At 27.0% G+C, this 19,100-nt stretch overlaps 2 protein-coding genes across 6 annotated transcripts in view; one reads left to right on the forward strand and one right to left on the reverse strand.

Moving 5' to 3' along the window:
* The window catches only part of LOC129975215 (calmodulin-regulated spectrin-associated protein 1-like), a 176,118-nt gene extending 162,001 nt beyond the window's left edge, over positions 1–14,117 (forward strand). For all 5 annotated transcript variants that reach the window (XM_056088207.1, XM_056088203.1, XM_056088204.1 and 2 more), the window contains 4 exons: positions 1,834–1,946; positions 4,525–4,847; positions 7,390–7,553; positions 10,616–14,117. In XM_056088207.1, coding sequence (XP_055944182.1) covers positions 1,834–1,946; positions 4,525–4,847; positions 7,390–7,553; positions 10,616–10,748 — 733 coding nt within the window. In that variant the 3' untranslated portion in view covers positions 10,749–14,117. The remainder of the gene's footprint in view (positions 1–1,833; positions 1,947–4,524; positions 4,848–7,389; positions 7,554–10,615) is intronic.
* A 3,095-nt stretch (positions 14,118–17,212) lies between these two features.
* On the reverse strand, positions 17,213–18,385 carry LOC129975433 (speckle-type POZ protein-like). The gene has a single exon (XM_056088496.1). It carries the CDS (start codon positions 18,383–18,385, stop codon positions 17,213–17,215), a length of 1,173 nt encoding a protein of 390 aa, XP_055944471.1.
* Positions 18,386–19,100: the final 715 nt, after the last annotated feature.

Genomic DNA, 19,100 nt, shown 5'->3' on the forward strand with positions numbered 1-19,100 from the left:
ATTTACTTTAAAGGCTTGTTTAAAAAAATTTGAACTTATTCAATCAAAATAATTGGCTGCTTAGAGGATTAGGGTGAATTCTATTAGCTTTTTTCTTATTAGCTGTACAGATGTTTTTCAGATGTACAAATTTTTTTCAATGCTACTCATTGCCTATTATGTATTTTGTACCTTTAAGTCTTTGGACTTACACTTCATTTTCACTGCTAATCTGCTGGATTTTGAATTGACTAGCAAATTACATGACCTTTAACAACCTATGGTTATTTGGAAGTATTTTCTTTATTTAATTTTAATTCAATAATGACTTCAGGTTCATAATTCTGTCAACAAATTATTTTAAGCTTCAGATTTTCATAGATGTTAAAGCCATGTTATTATAATGGCCACACGCTTGTTTTTTACATTGTGTATATGAACCATCCTAGACTGAACAGACTCATGGTATCATAATGCTATTAAAAACATAACTCTTCAGTTCCTCTATCTTCTTTCATGGTATCATAATATTTCTTTCTCAGTTTTCTGAGTAGTTTATACAATTTGTATTTAAAAAAAGCCAGCTTTTAAAATTTGAAAGTAGTTTAAAAATCAATTCTGTTAACTAATATTTTTAGAAACTATCAAGAAAAAATAACATTTTGATTATAATTAATTAAAATTTCAAAAAAAAAGTCATTGCAAAGCACATTCTCAGCCCCAAATATGTTCAAAATTTGACATCTTAAATCAAATCATTTTCCCGTTGAGCTCCAACATATACATTATCCTTTATTAATAGTAGATGCTGTATCACTATGTGTGATGAATAAAGATATCACAAATGAAGAAAGACAGGAACAGTTAACTCCACAAGAAACCAAAGAATTTATTCTATGTTTTACCATGTCTTAAAAATATATTTTGAATTTTACTTAGTTGTAGTCTACCGGTTAAAAATAATTGAGGCTTTCTGAAATATTACTTTAAAAACATATATTTCTAAATCGAAATATTTGCTTACTTTTCTACGTACATTTTTCTTGTCTTTAACTGATTAAAAGAGAATTCTGAATCGTTTTTTAAGAGAATGTAGCTATTTTTCATTACGAATTTCTGTCTAATATGGAAGCAATTATCATCATTTTTATTTTATCTCCTACCTTATCTTTTAATAGTGCTAGATAGCCAATATTAGTGAGTAAATAAATCTTAACTTTATTGTGTATTGGTGCTTCTAGTTGGCTGTATATTATTGGAATTTCTTAAGAAAAGCTGTCTATAATTTTCATATTTGTGAGATTTTTTTATTGTGTGTAAAATATTAAAATTTCTTTGAAATGATTATAAATATTCATTCTGAACTTATAGAATTCACCAGTATTTGATTTAAACTTCAAAAAGTAAATAAAAAGTAGTCTTTTAAATGAAAAAGAGCAGTAACAATATTTACAGTATAATGCAGAAAATAACAGAAAAAATTATTACAGTTTAACACAATGACAAAATTATTTATTTGCATATATGAATATAGTCTGCTTCTTGTAGTGATATTTTTGATACTAGTAAAAAATAGATTAATAAATATTGATCTTCCCAATTCCTGTCTATTCTAATTATTGACTGAATAGTTCTTTATAATTATTCAGTTTTACAAACTTCATTGGCAAAACATGTAAAACTATTCGATATTGATTTTTGAAATGCTAGTTAATTTGATTATTCTTTTTATTACTGAAAATTAGTCTTATAAAACATGATTTTATCAATACCCATTACTTATGTTTATTATTACTTGTGTGTAATGTGTGAATCATCATAATTTCTCTAATTTAAATTTTTAAAATAATGCAGGAGAGAATCCAAGCCCAGGCCTAGATCTGCATACATTCACATGAATAGTGATTTATCATCTTTAATATCTTTGGATAATGCTGCTAACAAAAGAAATTCCCAAATTCTTACAAGTAGGTTGTATCTCTATATTTTATATAATGATTTCTGTAATTTTTTAGAATTATTTTTTATATTTATCTATTTTTATTTCTATTAATATGAGGTTGTTGTTGTTTCTGTCTCATTTTTGTTATCTTTAACGTCTTTTTAATAAAGCGAATTTATACTTTTGATTTTTTATCGACTTCTCTAACAAGTTTGTTTATGAATTTACTGTATATTTTTTTCATGAATTCATCTTTCAATATAAAGTTCAATTAAATCTTTTAATATATTTACATTATATTAATTGTTTGCATAAAAAGGAACTATTTTTAAATTCTTTCTGTCACACTTGTTTATTTCATCTTTCTCCTTAAATTTAGTTATATATATGCCAGAAGTTATTATTATTTCACATATCTTTGGGAGGGGATAACAAATACAGTGTTGAGAAATGTATGTTTGGGCTTATGCATAAGTTGAAAAAACTAAGTTTAGTTGATAAATTCTCAATCTATTGATTCTCAACAATAAGCTGAGAATTATTTTTAATAAGAAATTTTATTTTTACCTTTATTTATGAATAAATATATAATGAAATGTCAAAGTACAAGAGTTTGATATTTGTATGAAAATGACAAAATAGTGTTCTGATTAATGCATTTTATTTTCAAACAATGTCTGCATCAAACATTGTTTCTGTTAAGCTAGACCACAAGTTTCTTAATGAATCAATCCATTTATGAATTTAATTCATATAAAATATTTATTTTCTTAGAATTCCTACAGTTTTTGCTATAATAAAATTGGTATTTTCTTTCCAATTCATATTTCATTCTTCTTGTTGATCAGAAAATCATAGACAGTTTCAAAAATAGTTCTTAAATTCTTGTACCAACCTATTATTTTTGTTGATGTGCATTGTGCCATTAGTGCTGCCATCTTCAGCCTAGGTTTAGTGCATCTGGGTGCCCCGGGTTCATGTCCTGGTGTAGGCATGACTATTCTTCATCCTGTGTTTTGTCTGTAAGGTGCATGAAAGAGGCCATCTGTAAAAAGGGGTTGTGCAAGTAATTGTGTGAGTGTTGTCTTCATATAAGCTAGAAGTCAAACTTCTGCCCTCGGGTGCTCAGGGGTCTTTACCCTCAGAAGCTACTGCACCCCCTTTCCATGGTAATGCAGACACAATATCATCATCAGTACAAACTTGCCATTAAACATTATTCTTAAAATATAGACTTCAGATTTAATAGATGCAATATTTTTTTAAAAATTTAGTTGAGAATTAAATATACATAAGTATTTAGTCTTTGAAGAATTTCCTCTGATTTGCTGCTAGTAATAAGCTATATTTTAATGAATTATAAGCTTTCCATAGATATTTTCAAAGTGCTTTCATTTTATAATTTTAAATTACCATGGGGGTGGGACTATTTTTAACATCACAATGTGCTGTCTTTCTGAGAAACAAAACCCTCCTTACAGAAAGCTTTGATATTATGGGGAAAAAAGGATAGGATAAAAGAAATTTTTACTTTTTTAAAGCAATTCACTAAGCCATTATCGATGGAATCGGGGGGCATAGCAACTATGGATAGTATTCAAGATTGGAGTAGACATATAAACAGTAAATATTCAAGTTTTAATTTAAATAGAATAGTATAGTTCAAAATGGTAAGCATAAAAAGGGCAGAGGGGCATTCAAAGAAAATGCATCGATTGTGGTAAATGCCAAGACTCCCTGGACAAAGTTGGGTAAAATAATCCAAATGATAATCTAGGGTTCCTAAAATCATATTCTCCCATAATTATATAATTAAGATGGGAATTACATGTATATGGTGAAAAAACTACGGAAAATTGCAAAAAAGAAAAAATGATTAAAATTCCCTCTTCCTGAAATCTCGCTCATAACAATGCTGGCAGAAAATGAATTTTTAACATGGTTAGGAAAAAACATATGGTATCTTGTTCTAGCATGAATACAGAATACTGGAATCACTCTTCATTACAAAAATTGATATGTGTGTTTGTTATGTTATACTGTTTACAATGTCAGAGAAATGGCTTTAAAAAAAGTGTTTATTGTTTAATGAAAAAAAAAAATTTAATGTGTATAAACAGAGTTAATATGTTTAATCAATAAAATTTATTTATTTATTTATTTTTTTTTTAAATTTCATGTATGTAATAATGAATGTCATGTATGTATAAATGCCTGTTAAATATTTGTTTTAATTTATTAAAATTCTTTGGAAATATATATTTTCTTCAATGATTTGTCAATACTGCATTATATCTAATATGGGGTTAAGATTTGCTGCTGATGCCTGAGTAACCAATGTTAGAGGGTATATGAAATGTACAATATTTAAAAAGCATTGACATTTCCCATATCATTCTGTTTTTAGTTACTCTAGCTTTAAATCATCATTTATATTTCTTAGTGTGATTTGTTAGTCTTTCAATTTTTTCTTACTTGATTTTCTGTTGTCATCACATTCAATTAATTCTAAATACAAATTCTTACATTTTGGTATAATTTATCCCATTTGAATGAATTATTTTGAAAAAAAGAATGGTAAATCAAATTTATTCTTTTTATAGGTCGAGATGTACAAGATTTTGACCTGGATTCCTTAAACAGTGCAAGTACCTCAGCTTCTTCTCACGATAGGAACAGGAGTCCCAGCAATTGTTTTTCATCTCATAGAAATGCAAATTTGCAAATTCCAGAGGGGAGTGGACCATCTAGTGATGGAGCTTCTGACACTGCTTCCAATGGTTCTTCTGCAGCAGCTGGTGATTACACAGGACCGAAGCTTTTTGTGAAACCAGCAGCAAAATCAAACAGAGGGATTATAATAAATGCAATTAACACTGTATTGGCTGGAGCAGTAAATGAAGAAACTAAAAAGAAAGTTTTAGAGGTAGTATAAATATGTATTCTTTATATTAAATTTCCAGAAAAATAATGTTATGAGTTTTTTTTTAATATCCCTTTCATGTAATATATAAAACCTAATATTCTATAGAATATCTAGACACTTTATAGAATGATGGACATTATTAGACAAAGTATGAAATATGAGAATTATTATACATTATTATATATAAAAAATGACAAATGATATTTGTACAAAGGTTATGATAAATGCTGTCATTTAAATAGATTATTAGTTTAGAAACAAAGTATTTATAAAATTTCATTTTCATCCTCTTTACTAGCATGGCCACAAAAGATATGTATTTCTTTTTTTTTTATGACACCTTGTGCACACATTTGTATCACTGGTTTCTTTAAACACACACACAACGGGTAGCATAAATGTAAATCTCTTTGTTAAGCATGCCATCATCATATTGATTTAATACCATTAAATATAGTCTCAGTGTCATCTATGCTTTTTGAAATAGTTTCTTTATCTTGCATTGAAGATAGGTTCCATACTTTGCTGGAACATGATGATGATAGAATGCAAACTTTCAAAAGGACATTTGGCATTCTGTAGAATGATTAGGAGATGTATAAGATGTTTAATCATTTCATGCATTGCCAGTCAGTTTTCGGTATTCTGTAAAATGTGTAGGTATTCTATAAAATGCCGTCTTTCATACTTTAACTGCAACATATCAAGATTTGTTATGTTTTATCTAGCCTTCTCCTTGTAGATTTTATTAATCTTTTATCGATAATTATTTACTCCTCTATGAACCAGTTTTGCTCCTCTGACCTAATCATTAATTTTATGCTTTAGTCCAGGAGGTTCATTATGGTTTGGTAACTAATTAAATTTTGATGGTTTTCTACAAGTATCTTTCCATAATTTGTGAATGTGTGTGGGCTTAAAACTGTATCAAGTAGATATTAGATATATTTTTAATAAAATTAAATTTAATAATGCCCTCCCTTTCCCATTTTTTTTTTAATTATTTATTTATTTATAAAATTTCTTTCTGGAAGAGTGAGTTCTGTTCTCTAAAAAATATAATTCACCAAAAAAATGGATGACAATATCCAAAATTTTTGTGAATTCCTGCTTTAATTATCTTGTGTTTATTGTTGTATTCCTTTGTTTTAATTGTTATCATATGTACGTTTAGCAAATGTTAGTTGTAGTGCTTTGTAAAATCATTATAAACTATCAGTTACAAAATATAAGAATTGATGAACAGATTGCAAAATCAAAGCTTTTGATGCAGTGTAAATTGAAACAAGCATTGAAAAATACTTCAAATCATAGCTGTTTAAGAACAATTCTGGTTAGTTTCTTTGAGAAGTGGCAATTAAAAGGAAAATAAAATAAATTAACTTCAGTAGTATGTGTATATATAATTACAGCCACATATGCATTCATTTTTTTTTTAAATTATGTTTTGTGACAAAAAAAATAATCTAAAAGTGCAGAAGAAGTATTCCATTTTTTCTCCCTCCCAATTCACTAAGTAGTTGCTGATAAAAAAAATTAAATCATTTCACTGTGTTTTTATGAAAAATATATATCTCTGAAAGATGTTAATAAAAAGCGTTCAATAAAAGAAATAGATGATTTTCTCTCACACACACGTGTAATTTCTTGCAAATTATCTGTAAAAAATTTGGAAATTTATATTATTTTTAATGGAAAAAATTAATTTATGGAACAAACTAAAAAGTTATTTTAAGTAAATTCATAAATTGTTAAAAATCATGAATTCCATGACAATTTTTATACAATATTTTTGATAGTGTAAGCAAATATGAACTGTTGTCATCATCATAGTTTTGCAATCAAATGTTCTAAAATGGAGTCAATATAAAGTTTACAGCATATTGTATTTATATCATTAAAATTATGTATTTGAATTCAAGTATTATATGCATCATTTCTGTTTCTCACAAAATTGTTTAATTATTATTATGAATGCTGAGTTAAGTAATAAATAGTGATTTGGATGAAAAATATCAGTAGGCAACAGTAATACGTTTTTAACACACTAATGTAAATTATGATGTAAAAAATTAATTTCAAATTAATTTGTTTTTTATTAATATAAATAACATTTTCTATTTAAATGTTTTTTTTTTTACATATTTATAGCAAAATAACAAGATTATTTGTTATTATCTTTAATATTTTTAAAGTATGATGTAATTGAGGTTCTATATTTATATGCAGCTGTGCAAATATAAACCCTTCCCAATATAATATAATATATATATATATAATATATAGAGATACATCGATATTTGCATTTCTTGCATGTTTTTTTTCTGCATTTTATTTCTGAAGTTTTATAAAAATTAATCATTTATTTTGTTCATTGAAATTCAAGCTTTTGTTATGAATTTCTGATTTTTATTTTTCTCCCTTTCTTAAATATTTTAAAATTTATTTCAGAATGAATTTTATCCTCCATATTTTATTACAATTCTCTATGTTTATTATGAAATATTATTTTACTTTCTTATTTTGTCAACTTACTCTTTAGGAAATTAACCGATCAGAAAGCAAACATTTCTTGATACTCTTTCGTGATGCTGGATGTCAGTTCAGAGCACTCTACACTTATAATCCAGAAAGAGAAGAAGTCATTAAACTTTACGGTATTGGACCAAAAAATGTCACTGATAAAATGATGGATAGATTTTATAAGTAAGTTGAACTTTATTGCTCTGATATTCTTGATATGAAGATGGCTAATTTCTTTTGCATTTAATTAGTTATCTATCAAGCCCTTCTGTTATTTTCTTTTAGTTTGTATTTTATATTTTGCTTAACAAATTAATTTTGTATCAGTTGATTTATATACATAAGTTTTATCTAAGTCCCCCCCCTTCTTTCTCAATATTTTGCATTTTGTCTGCTTCTTACAAGAAAAATTAGTAATGTGATTATTGTAGGGATCATATTCTTAAAAGATGACACAAAATTGTATTCTAAAAAAATTAAAAATACTATAGTGAGAACAAAGTGAATGTGAAAATTGATGCAGGAGCTTGCTTGTAACTAATTTTTATATTTTGTTTATCTTCTGAATTGTATTCTTATAAATCATACTAAATTAATGCATAAATTTGTAGAATTGTGTAAGAATATAAATGGTTCCCATTGAATGGCACCTCCGTTTTGGGTATGAGATGCTGCTGGTGTGGTGAGTTTGGTTTGTGGTGTTGGCTACCCTTTGCCAATGACAAGACATTCCTCCTTCAGGAAAGGTTCTACCATTGCTAGTGATGCCCTTACGATTCAACCATTTTATAGCAGTATCCAGATCATTCAATGTTCTCTGTATGCTTTTGGGTTAGAGCAAGTGTTACTAGTTTGTGATTAAGAACATAAATGGAGGCAGATAGAGTAAGAAATGAAACATATGGAAGTAAAAAATATGCTGCTTTTTTAAATTAGCAGTATAGCTGTGACATTGAGCATAGAAGTTTGCCAATTTCAAAAGGGCAGGAGCTTGTGTCACAACAGTTTTCATAAACATGGCTTCCAAAGAGATATAGATAGCTCACCAATGGAAAGCTGCAATAGGTACTCATGACCAATGCAAAGACTACTGATGCATCTAAGCAAAATCAGTGCCTTTTTTTAATGCAGTTTACATGTTCAAATGCATAATCAAATATTAAGAAATTTGATATTAAAATTAACAATACAATATTTCATGTGTCGCTAGAAAAAAAGTGCTTCCAAATAATTTTCATTGGCTCATATTTTGAGCAGCAATAATTCATTAACAAAGTTAATTATACATGTAAAGTGGAATTTTTACTGTCATTTAAAACTTATTATGAAATAGTCTCATGTTAGCACCATTGTGATATTTGTTTGTGATCTCCAAGGATTAATCTAAAGCAAAGACTACTGATAAAATTTTTGGGGTGTGTAGTGAGCATAGTCGTTATGACAATAGTTTCAAGAACTAATTAAATTTGCATTTTAAAGCACAGTGGTGGATGAAAAGCCAAGTTTTCTTATGTGTGTTTGAAATGTATAGTAATTCAGCAAAGCAGCATATGTATAGCAATTCAGCAATTATGATTCCAAATAGCTTTTAAAATATCTACTAATCTCCAAGATTTTATTCATCAGAAACTGTTAAAAAGGAGCTGCATTCTAAGAAAAGCAGAAAAGTAATTAATCAGTCACTATCAATTCATGCCACATGTAAAATCTGAATGTCAGTAATCGCGATTACCTATATAAAGTGACTTATATATTATAGTGAAATTAAATCATATGTAGCTGAAAATACAATAAATTATGATTCGAATGAAATTAAAGAGGAAAGTCTGTCAATTATTAAAAAACAACTTTCAGTAAACCCAGCATCCTCTGATAAAGTTGCCCTAAGAAAACAAGTTTTTTTAATGAGTGATTTTGAGATATTTTATCCTTCAACGGTAAATATACCATTCTATGACAAATTCTTTAAAAAAAAACACCTTTAAAGATAACAATGATTTTTACCATTTTTAATACCTAATTGATTTTTTATGATGATCACAATGACATTTCCACTTTGATACCAGACTAATTTTTTTAATGTTTTTATTTCTGGTTTTTTTGCATTTTGATCAATTGTTTCCTCCTATATTTTTGATTACATTTTATTACATTGTAGAGATAAATTACTTATTTAAAAATATTTATAGTTATTTTTAAAGATTTTGTCATTTTTAATATTAATTTAAAATGTCATAGAATTTCAACACATTTATGTGTCATAATATGCATGTAACTATGAACCAAACCAATCAAGTCATGCCAATTCACCAATGATAAACCTCATTCATCAAATCATCTGGTTTAGTGAAATAATATTAACCCTATTTCAGGTTATTGAATATGGTTATGTAAGTGCTAAATTGGTAAGTGCTAAAAAAAATTGAGGTCAATTAATTTTTCAACATTAATTAAAGTTTATCAAGGAAACATACATGATTGCCTAGAATTTTAGCACTAATAAAGCTTTATGTGTTATCACTGCTTTCTTTTCATTGGTTTGTTCTTACTTACCATAATTTTCGATTTTATTACTTTCTCGTATATATAGTATTGAGAAACTATAGTAATCATTAAAGAACTTCAATGGGAGATTATGACAAATCTCTACATTTTAAACCTAAAAACAGATGAAAAACAGATTTTTGGAAAATATCTGTCTGTCTGTGATAAAGATAACTCAAAAACGTTTTGAACTAGATGGATGAAATTTGGTATACAGTCTTTACACCAAATTTGCAAATGTCTCTCAAATTTTGAGTAAAATCTGTCCGGGGAAGTATAGTAATCGTCAAAAAAATTTGAATATGAGATTTTGACGAATCTCCACGTTTTAGACCTACCAGAGTTCGAAAGCCACATTTTTGGAAAATGTCGCATCTGTAACAAAGATAACTCAAAAACGATTTGAGCTGATCAGATGAAATTGTTTATCGACTTTAGACCAAATTTGTAGATTTCTGTCAAATTTCGAGTAAATATGTTCAGAGGAAGTCAGTGTGTCTGGCTATTCAAATATAAGTTAAAACAATAACCACAAAATGAATAGAGCTAGATATATAAGATTTGGTACACAAATTTAACATCTACAATGTAGACACCTCTTAAATTTTGATTGAAATTTAACAAGTTTTTTTGTTTTTATATTTCTTTGTTTTCTACTTGGTTATTGAAGTTTTTTAATATATTTATTTATTTATCTGCAGGTACAATTCAGGTGGTAAATGTTTTAGTGAAATACAGACAAAGCATTTAACTGTTACCATTGATGCCTTTACGATACCCAACAGTTTGTGGGCTGGTAAAAAATTGATTCCTCCTAGGAAAGAATTCTTCTGACTTGATCAAGACTTTTTCTCAATCTTATTCTGCTGGAATAAAATATTATGCCTTAGTCTGTTTTGTGCCAATCATAAAATATATTGAAGTCAATAGAATTGATGGGAAACAAAAACACTGGCGATTCCTGATAAGCTGGATCTGTCTGTTAACTAATATTAGCAGTGCTCGTTGAGTGCTGTAGTGTTGATAACACATCTGAGCGTGTGTTGTAAAATACGGTCTGTACAGTTGAAAGCTTTTATACTGATATTTCCTTTTCTATGTCAGCTTATGTTTTTAGTAAATAAATGTTTTGTACATTGTCTATGAGGCCATTCGATGCTGATTGTGAGTGAATGCTGCTAAATTTTAGAGGAGTTTTCTTTAAAACTCTTCCACTTGCAATTTGGTGCTGTGTGTTAAATTTAATCTTTTTGTATATTTAAGGCAAAATAATTTTTCTTACTAACATGTGATATGTTTTGATTGATGGTAATATTTTCTCTTTTAATATTTTGAGTACTTTTTTAATTTTTCGTAATCAAAATATAAAAGTTTGGTTTGAATGTCTTAAATGTCTGAAAGAGTGAAATTGTTGCATTAGATTGAGAAATACAGCTTTTATAAATATTTGCTTATTTTTTACTGATAGCTAGTCTTGGCTAGAGATTTTAGAAGTCATATAATAATAGTAAAAAGGTGGAAATTTTAATTTTAAGATTGCATATATTTTTACTGTATTTTAAGTTAAATTTTTTAGTAAAAAAATGTATCCAAATCAGTACGAAAAATAAATCTGATTATTTTATATTTTTTTTCATCATAATTACAATATTATTTCAGAGCAGAGAGGAAATTGTAATTTTTGTTTCAAAAAGTAGTATTTGATTTCAAGTTTTTTTTAAATCTTGAGGGGTTTTTTATTTCTCAGAGTATTTTTTCCCTTTACTTGTTTTGCTTGCTACTCTTTTTAAAAAATGTGATATGACTATTGAAATGATAACTTTATCATTCAAGCTATTTTTTATAAGGGTTGTTAAAATCTTTCTGTAATGTCTTTACACTGAAACTTAAATTTTGTGATTTAAGAATATTTAATGTTGTAATTTATTTGGTTTTATACAGAAGTATTTTGATTAGAATCAGCACTTGTATGAGATATTATTTTCTTTTATTGCTTGCTATTTTCTATTTTCAACCTTGCAATTTAAATGTAATAATTTTAAACAAGTAACACTTCTAATTTTTTCTCGTGAAATTTTCATATATGAATATAACGTTTATTCAAATTCTTTATTCTCTTTTGTATTATTACCTTATACACACTTTTTTTAAACAATAAGTAAGTTTTTCTGTCAGCAGACTTGATATTTACATATCAGATATTCTGAGTTACTATCTTATATGTCTTTGGACTTAGCAAAAAGAAAGTCTTTGCCAGGCATGTGAAAACATGAAATTACAATAATAATTGCCTATTTTGAAACATTATAACCTGTAGCAGCTCTTAATAAACTGTGTCTTAAAAGGGTGTTTTAGGTCATGAGAAAAATAAGTGAGGTTATATATGTAAATAATAATCATGCCAAATTCAAATGCATTTTTATTTTCAAATGCATTTTTTTTTATTTGTACTAAATAATATTTTAGATTTGTTGTATTTTTTTTTTTTTTAAGAAGCCTTTATAGAGTTTGTGCAGCTTAAATTTATATTACTATTGAAAGAAAAAAACAACTTATTGTTATGTAGGTAATTTGTAGAATGCAGTATTAATTGTTCTTGTTGATCTATTTTTTCATATGTCATCAGAATTATAAACATTTAGTCATGTTATTTCTGAAAAATATTTAATCTCTTTGACCTGAAGGTTGCTAATGTATTGATATCTAAATTGTCATAATACTCAAAAAAAATGTGATACATGATTTATTCTAGTTGCAGAATAAAACATGAATGTATGAAACAATATAAACTTTTTTCATGTGAAATCTATGAAGGAATTTTACTTGAAAGCTGTTTATTTAAAAACATATTTCTAAAATAATCTCATTTCATGTTATCATAAGGGAGAAAAAAGTTATTATAGACATATGTTTTGTATATTAATTTATTTTATCATTAATTTATACCTGAAATTAACAATAATTATTAACTTATCCAGTATATTTTAAAAGCAAAAATGATTACTCCAGACAACTCAGTTTGACTATGTATAAAAAGCTATAATGATAGCATCAATAATATATAGAGTTTCACTTGTTTTAGGAATCAAATGAATCAGTTTTGAATAAAGAGTTTTAATATCTAGGAATATCAATAATTGGTGTTTGAAACAAAACTATCTGTAAAGGTATTTGCTATTTTTAAATCTGGGGTATCTTAATATTTCATTGTCATGCTTCACAGCTAGGTTTCAGGCAGTTTAAATCCAGCAGAATTTTTAAATTTGGTATGGTATACTGATTTTTGGATACAGCTTTCCTTTTTTATCAGTATCGAATTTTATTATTATTTAGATATACGCTGTGTCATCATTAAAACGAGAAAAATTCATCACATAGCTTTCTCTTTACAGTCAGACTTGAGTTGTCAGGGATTGTTTTATGTTTCTTAGAATTCTATTGTATTTCCTATTTAACTTCAAAAATTATCATCCCTGGACACATAATTACAGTTGTGTACTGATAAGTGGAATCAAGATTTGTTAATATTGTTTTTGAGAAATGAATATTTTCACCTATTGATATTATTGGTCTTAATCAGCAAAATAAATATATTTTATTTGTTTCTAAAATTAAGCAGCATTTTATTAAAAATATATTTATTCATATTTTTTTTGCCAAATATTATTTTTTGATAGTTTGTTATATATGTTTTATTGTATTATAAGAAATATTTTATAAGCTGCTATATTAGTTAGTTTTAGGCAGTCGAAGTCTAATTTTATTATTTGCCATTTTGAATTTCTTGAAAATACTGCAGAAAGTTAGAAAAAAAGTTTTAAACTACATTACATTTTTAGCTTTGGCAATATTAATATTCATAATTATTTAGCAAAAAGATTCCCATTCTTTAGATACAAAAATATCATATACACAAAACATATTTGTATTCCTAATTGCTGCTCAGTATATTTAATATAGAGCTAAATAGTTAATATAAAAAAATCAATAAAATTTATTTATTATTTTTTCTCCATACAAAAGCTTATTTTCTTAATACAAGTTGTATGTATTGCAATGAAAACTTCCATATGGAGTTCAGCTACTGCTGTGAAGTGCATAAAATGCTTTGTCAGTGTCATATGTAAATAAAAATCTGTGAATATAGATGTTGAAGTGTCGTATTTTACGCATGTGTGAAATAAGACATCGAATTAAAGAGAATTTGAGATATTTAGTTTGTTGATTCATTTCATTTATAAAATTTGCATTTATGTAAACTATAAATACTAAAAACCATTTTTTTATTCAAAAATAATTAAATTTTCAGATGCCAATTAAATTACAGTCTTTTTACTTTTTTGTGTATGAAGGACACAAATTATAGCAAAATATTCTAGTCGTTAAAAAATTTTACCCCTTAGAATTTGGGTTCTCTCCAAATCAAAAAGAACCATTTTTGGAATTATAGCTGTTCATGAACATGGTACCTCAAAAAACACTGCAGAGTGATTGGAAGAAATTTGATTTGTTTTCCTTACACTAAAATTATACATTAAAAAAAAATTTCAATGAAATTAGTCAAAAGAGATACTGTACATCTCTAATGCTATAACTCAAAAACATAATCAACCAGATAGATGAAATGAAGCTTAAAAATTTGAAATTACTATATGTAATGCTAACATTTTATAATTTCGATCACTCTAGAGAAAATACACCTTTTCTTTGTTTTTCTTCATAAGATGATCCTCAAATTCATCAGATGTATTTAACCAAGATGACTTAATAATAAGGCATCAAGCAACTTATAATTTAATTTCATTCAAATAACTCTTTAGATCATTTTCTTTATAATAATTATTTATTAAAATAAAATTTTTAAAAAATATACAAGCAATAAAAACAAAACAGAGTTAAACTACACAATTTCCACAGGTTTTATAATTTTTAATGACTTATTTGAAATAAATAAATTAAAATATTAACCACTGCATAAAAATTCTAAATAGTGTGTTCAATTATATATTGCTTCTGATTTCAAGTAGTCTTTTATAGGGGTTATTGTATGAGCAAACTAAAAGTCACAATATAAGTTAGACTTAAAGAATTCACCTTTAATATAAGCATATTTTAACTTAGTATTAAATATATGACTGATTTTGTTTTGAGAAATGAAATGAAAAATTTTGAATCTTAATAAAATGCAAGGAAGGAGATTGCATATTTATTGATTTCTACAAAATATACATTTATTAGATAAGACAAATCAAAATTATTTATTGCTAATAGAATTTTTTTTTTTTTTTTTTTTATGAATGCAATATACACAGAATACTGTACACTATTCAGAATGATATTAATATCTTTGAATAACAAATATTGAAATTTATGGATGCACTTTCACTGAAATATTAATTAATACTTAAAATAAGTACTGTGTCATTTGTAGTAATTTCTGATGGAATTTTTGTATATTATTAGTTTTATAAATATTTTTAAAGAAATAAATCAGAAAAAAATATGTACCAGTAATATATATATTATGATTCATGCAATTTTTATGCTAAGGTAAAAATTAATATTTTAAACAGTATATGTTTATATTACAGTATCGATGTTTATCTAATTAAAAATTACAAACCAGAAATTATTTTTTGCATCATTGCCTTTCTTTTAATGCTATGAATATCTCAGTTAGCACTACTATTCATAGACTACTATTCAGAAACCTTCTTGCAAGTCTTCCTACTTATAGACAGAAAGATGCCGATTCAGATTTGTCATATATCCATGAAATTTTGTTAAATGATTTTGATACAGAACCAAAACAAAACGCATATTCTGAATATTCCAGAAAATTTGATCAAATCCTTTCTTGCACATAAAAAAATGCAACAAATCATTATATAAATTCTTTTATAATATGAATAAATTATTTTGAAATTTATGTTGAAAATTCATTTTATTCTGAATGAGAAATAATACAAGTATTTTTTGAGTTTGTATATAAAAATAAAATACAAAAGATACGAATTTTCAAAGTAGTATGTTTAAGCTATTTTTCCCTCCCTAAAAAATTAAATATGTAGATTTTCTTATTTTTCCAATATCTTTATACAGGAAAAAATTATTTGCATTAAAAATAATAAGTTTTATATTAATGGAAGGGGGGAATGGAAAGGAACATTTATAAAAGGTATGAAAAAGGGCTAAATTCACTTTTGGTTTTTCTTATTAAAAATCCTATTTTTTATTTTAAATAAGAATGGTAGAATCATGGAAAAATATTTATATATTCTGATTGTATTGTTTTTATACTAATAGGCAATAAGATAATGAGTAAGTGCTTGACAATTTGGGGTTAAAATGGCCTAGTGTATGTGCTAATGTTCAAAAAATGGGGGCATGTGCTGAAGGGTTAAGTCCTTTTAAATGAATATTTTGAAATAAATCTTTAATAAAAGTATTTTCCATTTTGAAATTTTAAATTCATAATTCACATTTAGTTTTAATAATATTAATATATATTGATTTTTTAAAACAAATCGTGAAGATACTTGATAAAATACATGAAGGAAAGATGTTCTGCCCATATTGATTAAGATAAGAAGGGACAACAAAAAATTTTTACTTACTGCATAAAAATGTATTTGTTATATATAATATAAAATGAATTCTAAAGGTTATTTATAATTTTATTATAAAGTTTTCTAAAATAATTCCTTACTTTAATTTTTGAATTCATACTTAAAAGAATTCGGTAAAATTGGACTTTAATAACCCGAACTAGCTCCATGAAAATAATGTCTTTTAATTTCCTATATTCTGATGTAATGTTTACTAAATCGTCTTATTAAAAATAATTTTATGAAATAATGATTTGGTGAGAAGTATAATCGGGTCAAATATGTCTTAAAAATAACTTCATGATATAAATATTCAGCATGATTAATGACATTAAATAAAAACATTGTTAGAATTTTTCTAAATATGTAATAATTTTAAGAAAAATTAATCAGAAAAAGTCGACGGTTTAAAACAGCTGAAAATGATGCTTAAAACAGTATGAAATGTTTATTTTATAGTTAAAAACAGCAGAAAATGGCATACTGTAACACACAAAACATAACAAAAACCACCATTGTTAAAAAAAAAAAAAAAAAAAAAAATTACAAACATAAATTAGAGTAAAATGTAAAAAAGGATTAAAATTGGCGGAAATAAAAAATCAAAAACAAGGCTTTACATAAGTTATTTTTGTTTTCAGTAATGAAATTAAAATCTGGTAAGTTTCCCAACATTTTTATTTTATTTGCCTACTTCTTTGTCTTGTACTTCAAATGCATCGTGCTGGCAGCCAGCTGAAGGTTTGTTTCCAATAACTCACCCCATTTTTCTGCACTAAAAATTTGTTCATCGTACTCCAGAATGAAATCTTCCGTAATCTTTTTGAGATCGCAGTCATTGTGGGTATCTGCTAGAATTAAAAGTTCGGTGGCTGTCGATACAGTGAGATTTTCTATCAAAAAAGAGGAACACATGAGCTTTAATTTTTCGATTTGGTATTTATCCGCGGCATAATACACTTTAATGGCAGTTTCCCACGACACATTTTCGAGGCTGTCGGAATACAGAAAGAACAAAAGCTTTTGCACAGTATCATCTTCCAAATCATCCACTTGAATAGATTTTGAGTTTTTCTCTTTCATGTCATTGTCCATCATGGCTTTAAATACAGGGGACCTAGCACACAACACAATTTTATGAGCCGGAAATGAATTTGTTTCTGTCTTGAGCTCCACATCGGTGAGGTACTTGTTGCTGTAAAAATCTTTCAGCTCAGCCAATGCACTAGGACACGCAAGTAACTTCTCTTTAATATGCGAATAGTTACGCAATTGTTCAATATTCGTCACAATTGTTTCACTTTCAATTCCCTCAATTTTCTGAAATTCAATTCCTGTTGTAAATGCATATTCACAAAGCAAAGAAAGTCTATCATCTGGTAGATAATATCTTTTCTTGCATATTATTGCATCCTTTGAGAGAGATAGAGGAAAGTGTCCAATCTCTTTTCTATTACCATCAAATCTATTATCTTCATCTGTGCATTTAATTATATTTCCAGAAGAGTCTAACAAAGAAACTTTATATTTGAAGAGAATCTGGTTAGGATCGGATGTGATTTGAAACATTATCTTTTCTTCGCAACGTACACCACCAGAGCAGTATACACTATTTGATATGCCTTTTTTGTTCTTTGAATGAAATGGAATGTGTACTGTTTTCTTGAGATTTGTTCTAAGTGTGCTGAAATTTTCAATTACATGAAGAAAAGAAATGTGTTCGACTCCGATGCGAGTTCGGGCACATATTGGTTCGACTTTTATAGCATTATGTTCGCCAATCCAAAACTTACAACGCACAGTCAAAATATCTTTGGGTAAATACAAATCTTTCTTATTCGAAATTATTTCATCCATCTCCATGATATTTGTCCATCCATTTTCGAATTTTTTTGTGAAATTGTTTTCACGTAGTCAGGAGTAAAGATTTGGTTCATTTTCTGCAAGAATCGATATTTCCCAATGCACGTTGAAAGAATTAGGTCCATCATCGTCATTTCTGCTCAAGAAAATCGAAATTTTATTGCTGTCAGTATGTTTGCCTTTTGGATACAGCTTTAAGTTCCAAGCTGTTCCTCCGAGTCTATTCGCAGTGAATTCTGGGCTGAGCAATCTTTCTCCATTCTGATGCCAACAATAACTGTAATTCTCTATGAACCAAAGAAAAGTATATTGTTTTAAAAAACTCATTTCAATTCCTTTTGAAGAGAAGAAATCTATCCAGGGACAATATAAAAAGGGACCTAAACGCAATAAACTCCTCTTTGCCGGTTGGTTATCTTTTCGTTTATAATCCCTTTTTCTGACGAAGTCAAAGAAACTTGAAAGACGTAAGATATTGGGATTTATAGCAACAATGGCTGTTATCGCCTATTTCCAGATGAAGTTTCAGTCAGTTAACAGTTAGTTACAAAGCAGATGCGATGATGCGATTTAGTTCATATTCGAGATTCTAAAGTTCCAGTGAAAAGAAAAGATACAAAAAGACGGACAATTCCTGCAACACGGAATGGTGAATAAAATTAATAGACGTTGAAGTGCTGCAGAACTTGAAGAGAAACTTACAGATTGATCTTGT

The sequence above is a fragment of the Argiope bruennichi genome, chromosome 7, assembly GCF_947563725.1.
Source record: "Argiope bruennichi chromosome 7, qqArgBrue1.1, whole genome shotgun sequence".
Classification (NCBI taxonomy): domain Eukaryota; kingdom Metazoa; phylum Arthropoda; class Arachnida; order Araneae; family Araneidae; genus Argiope; species Argiope bruennichi.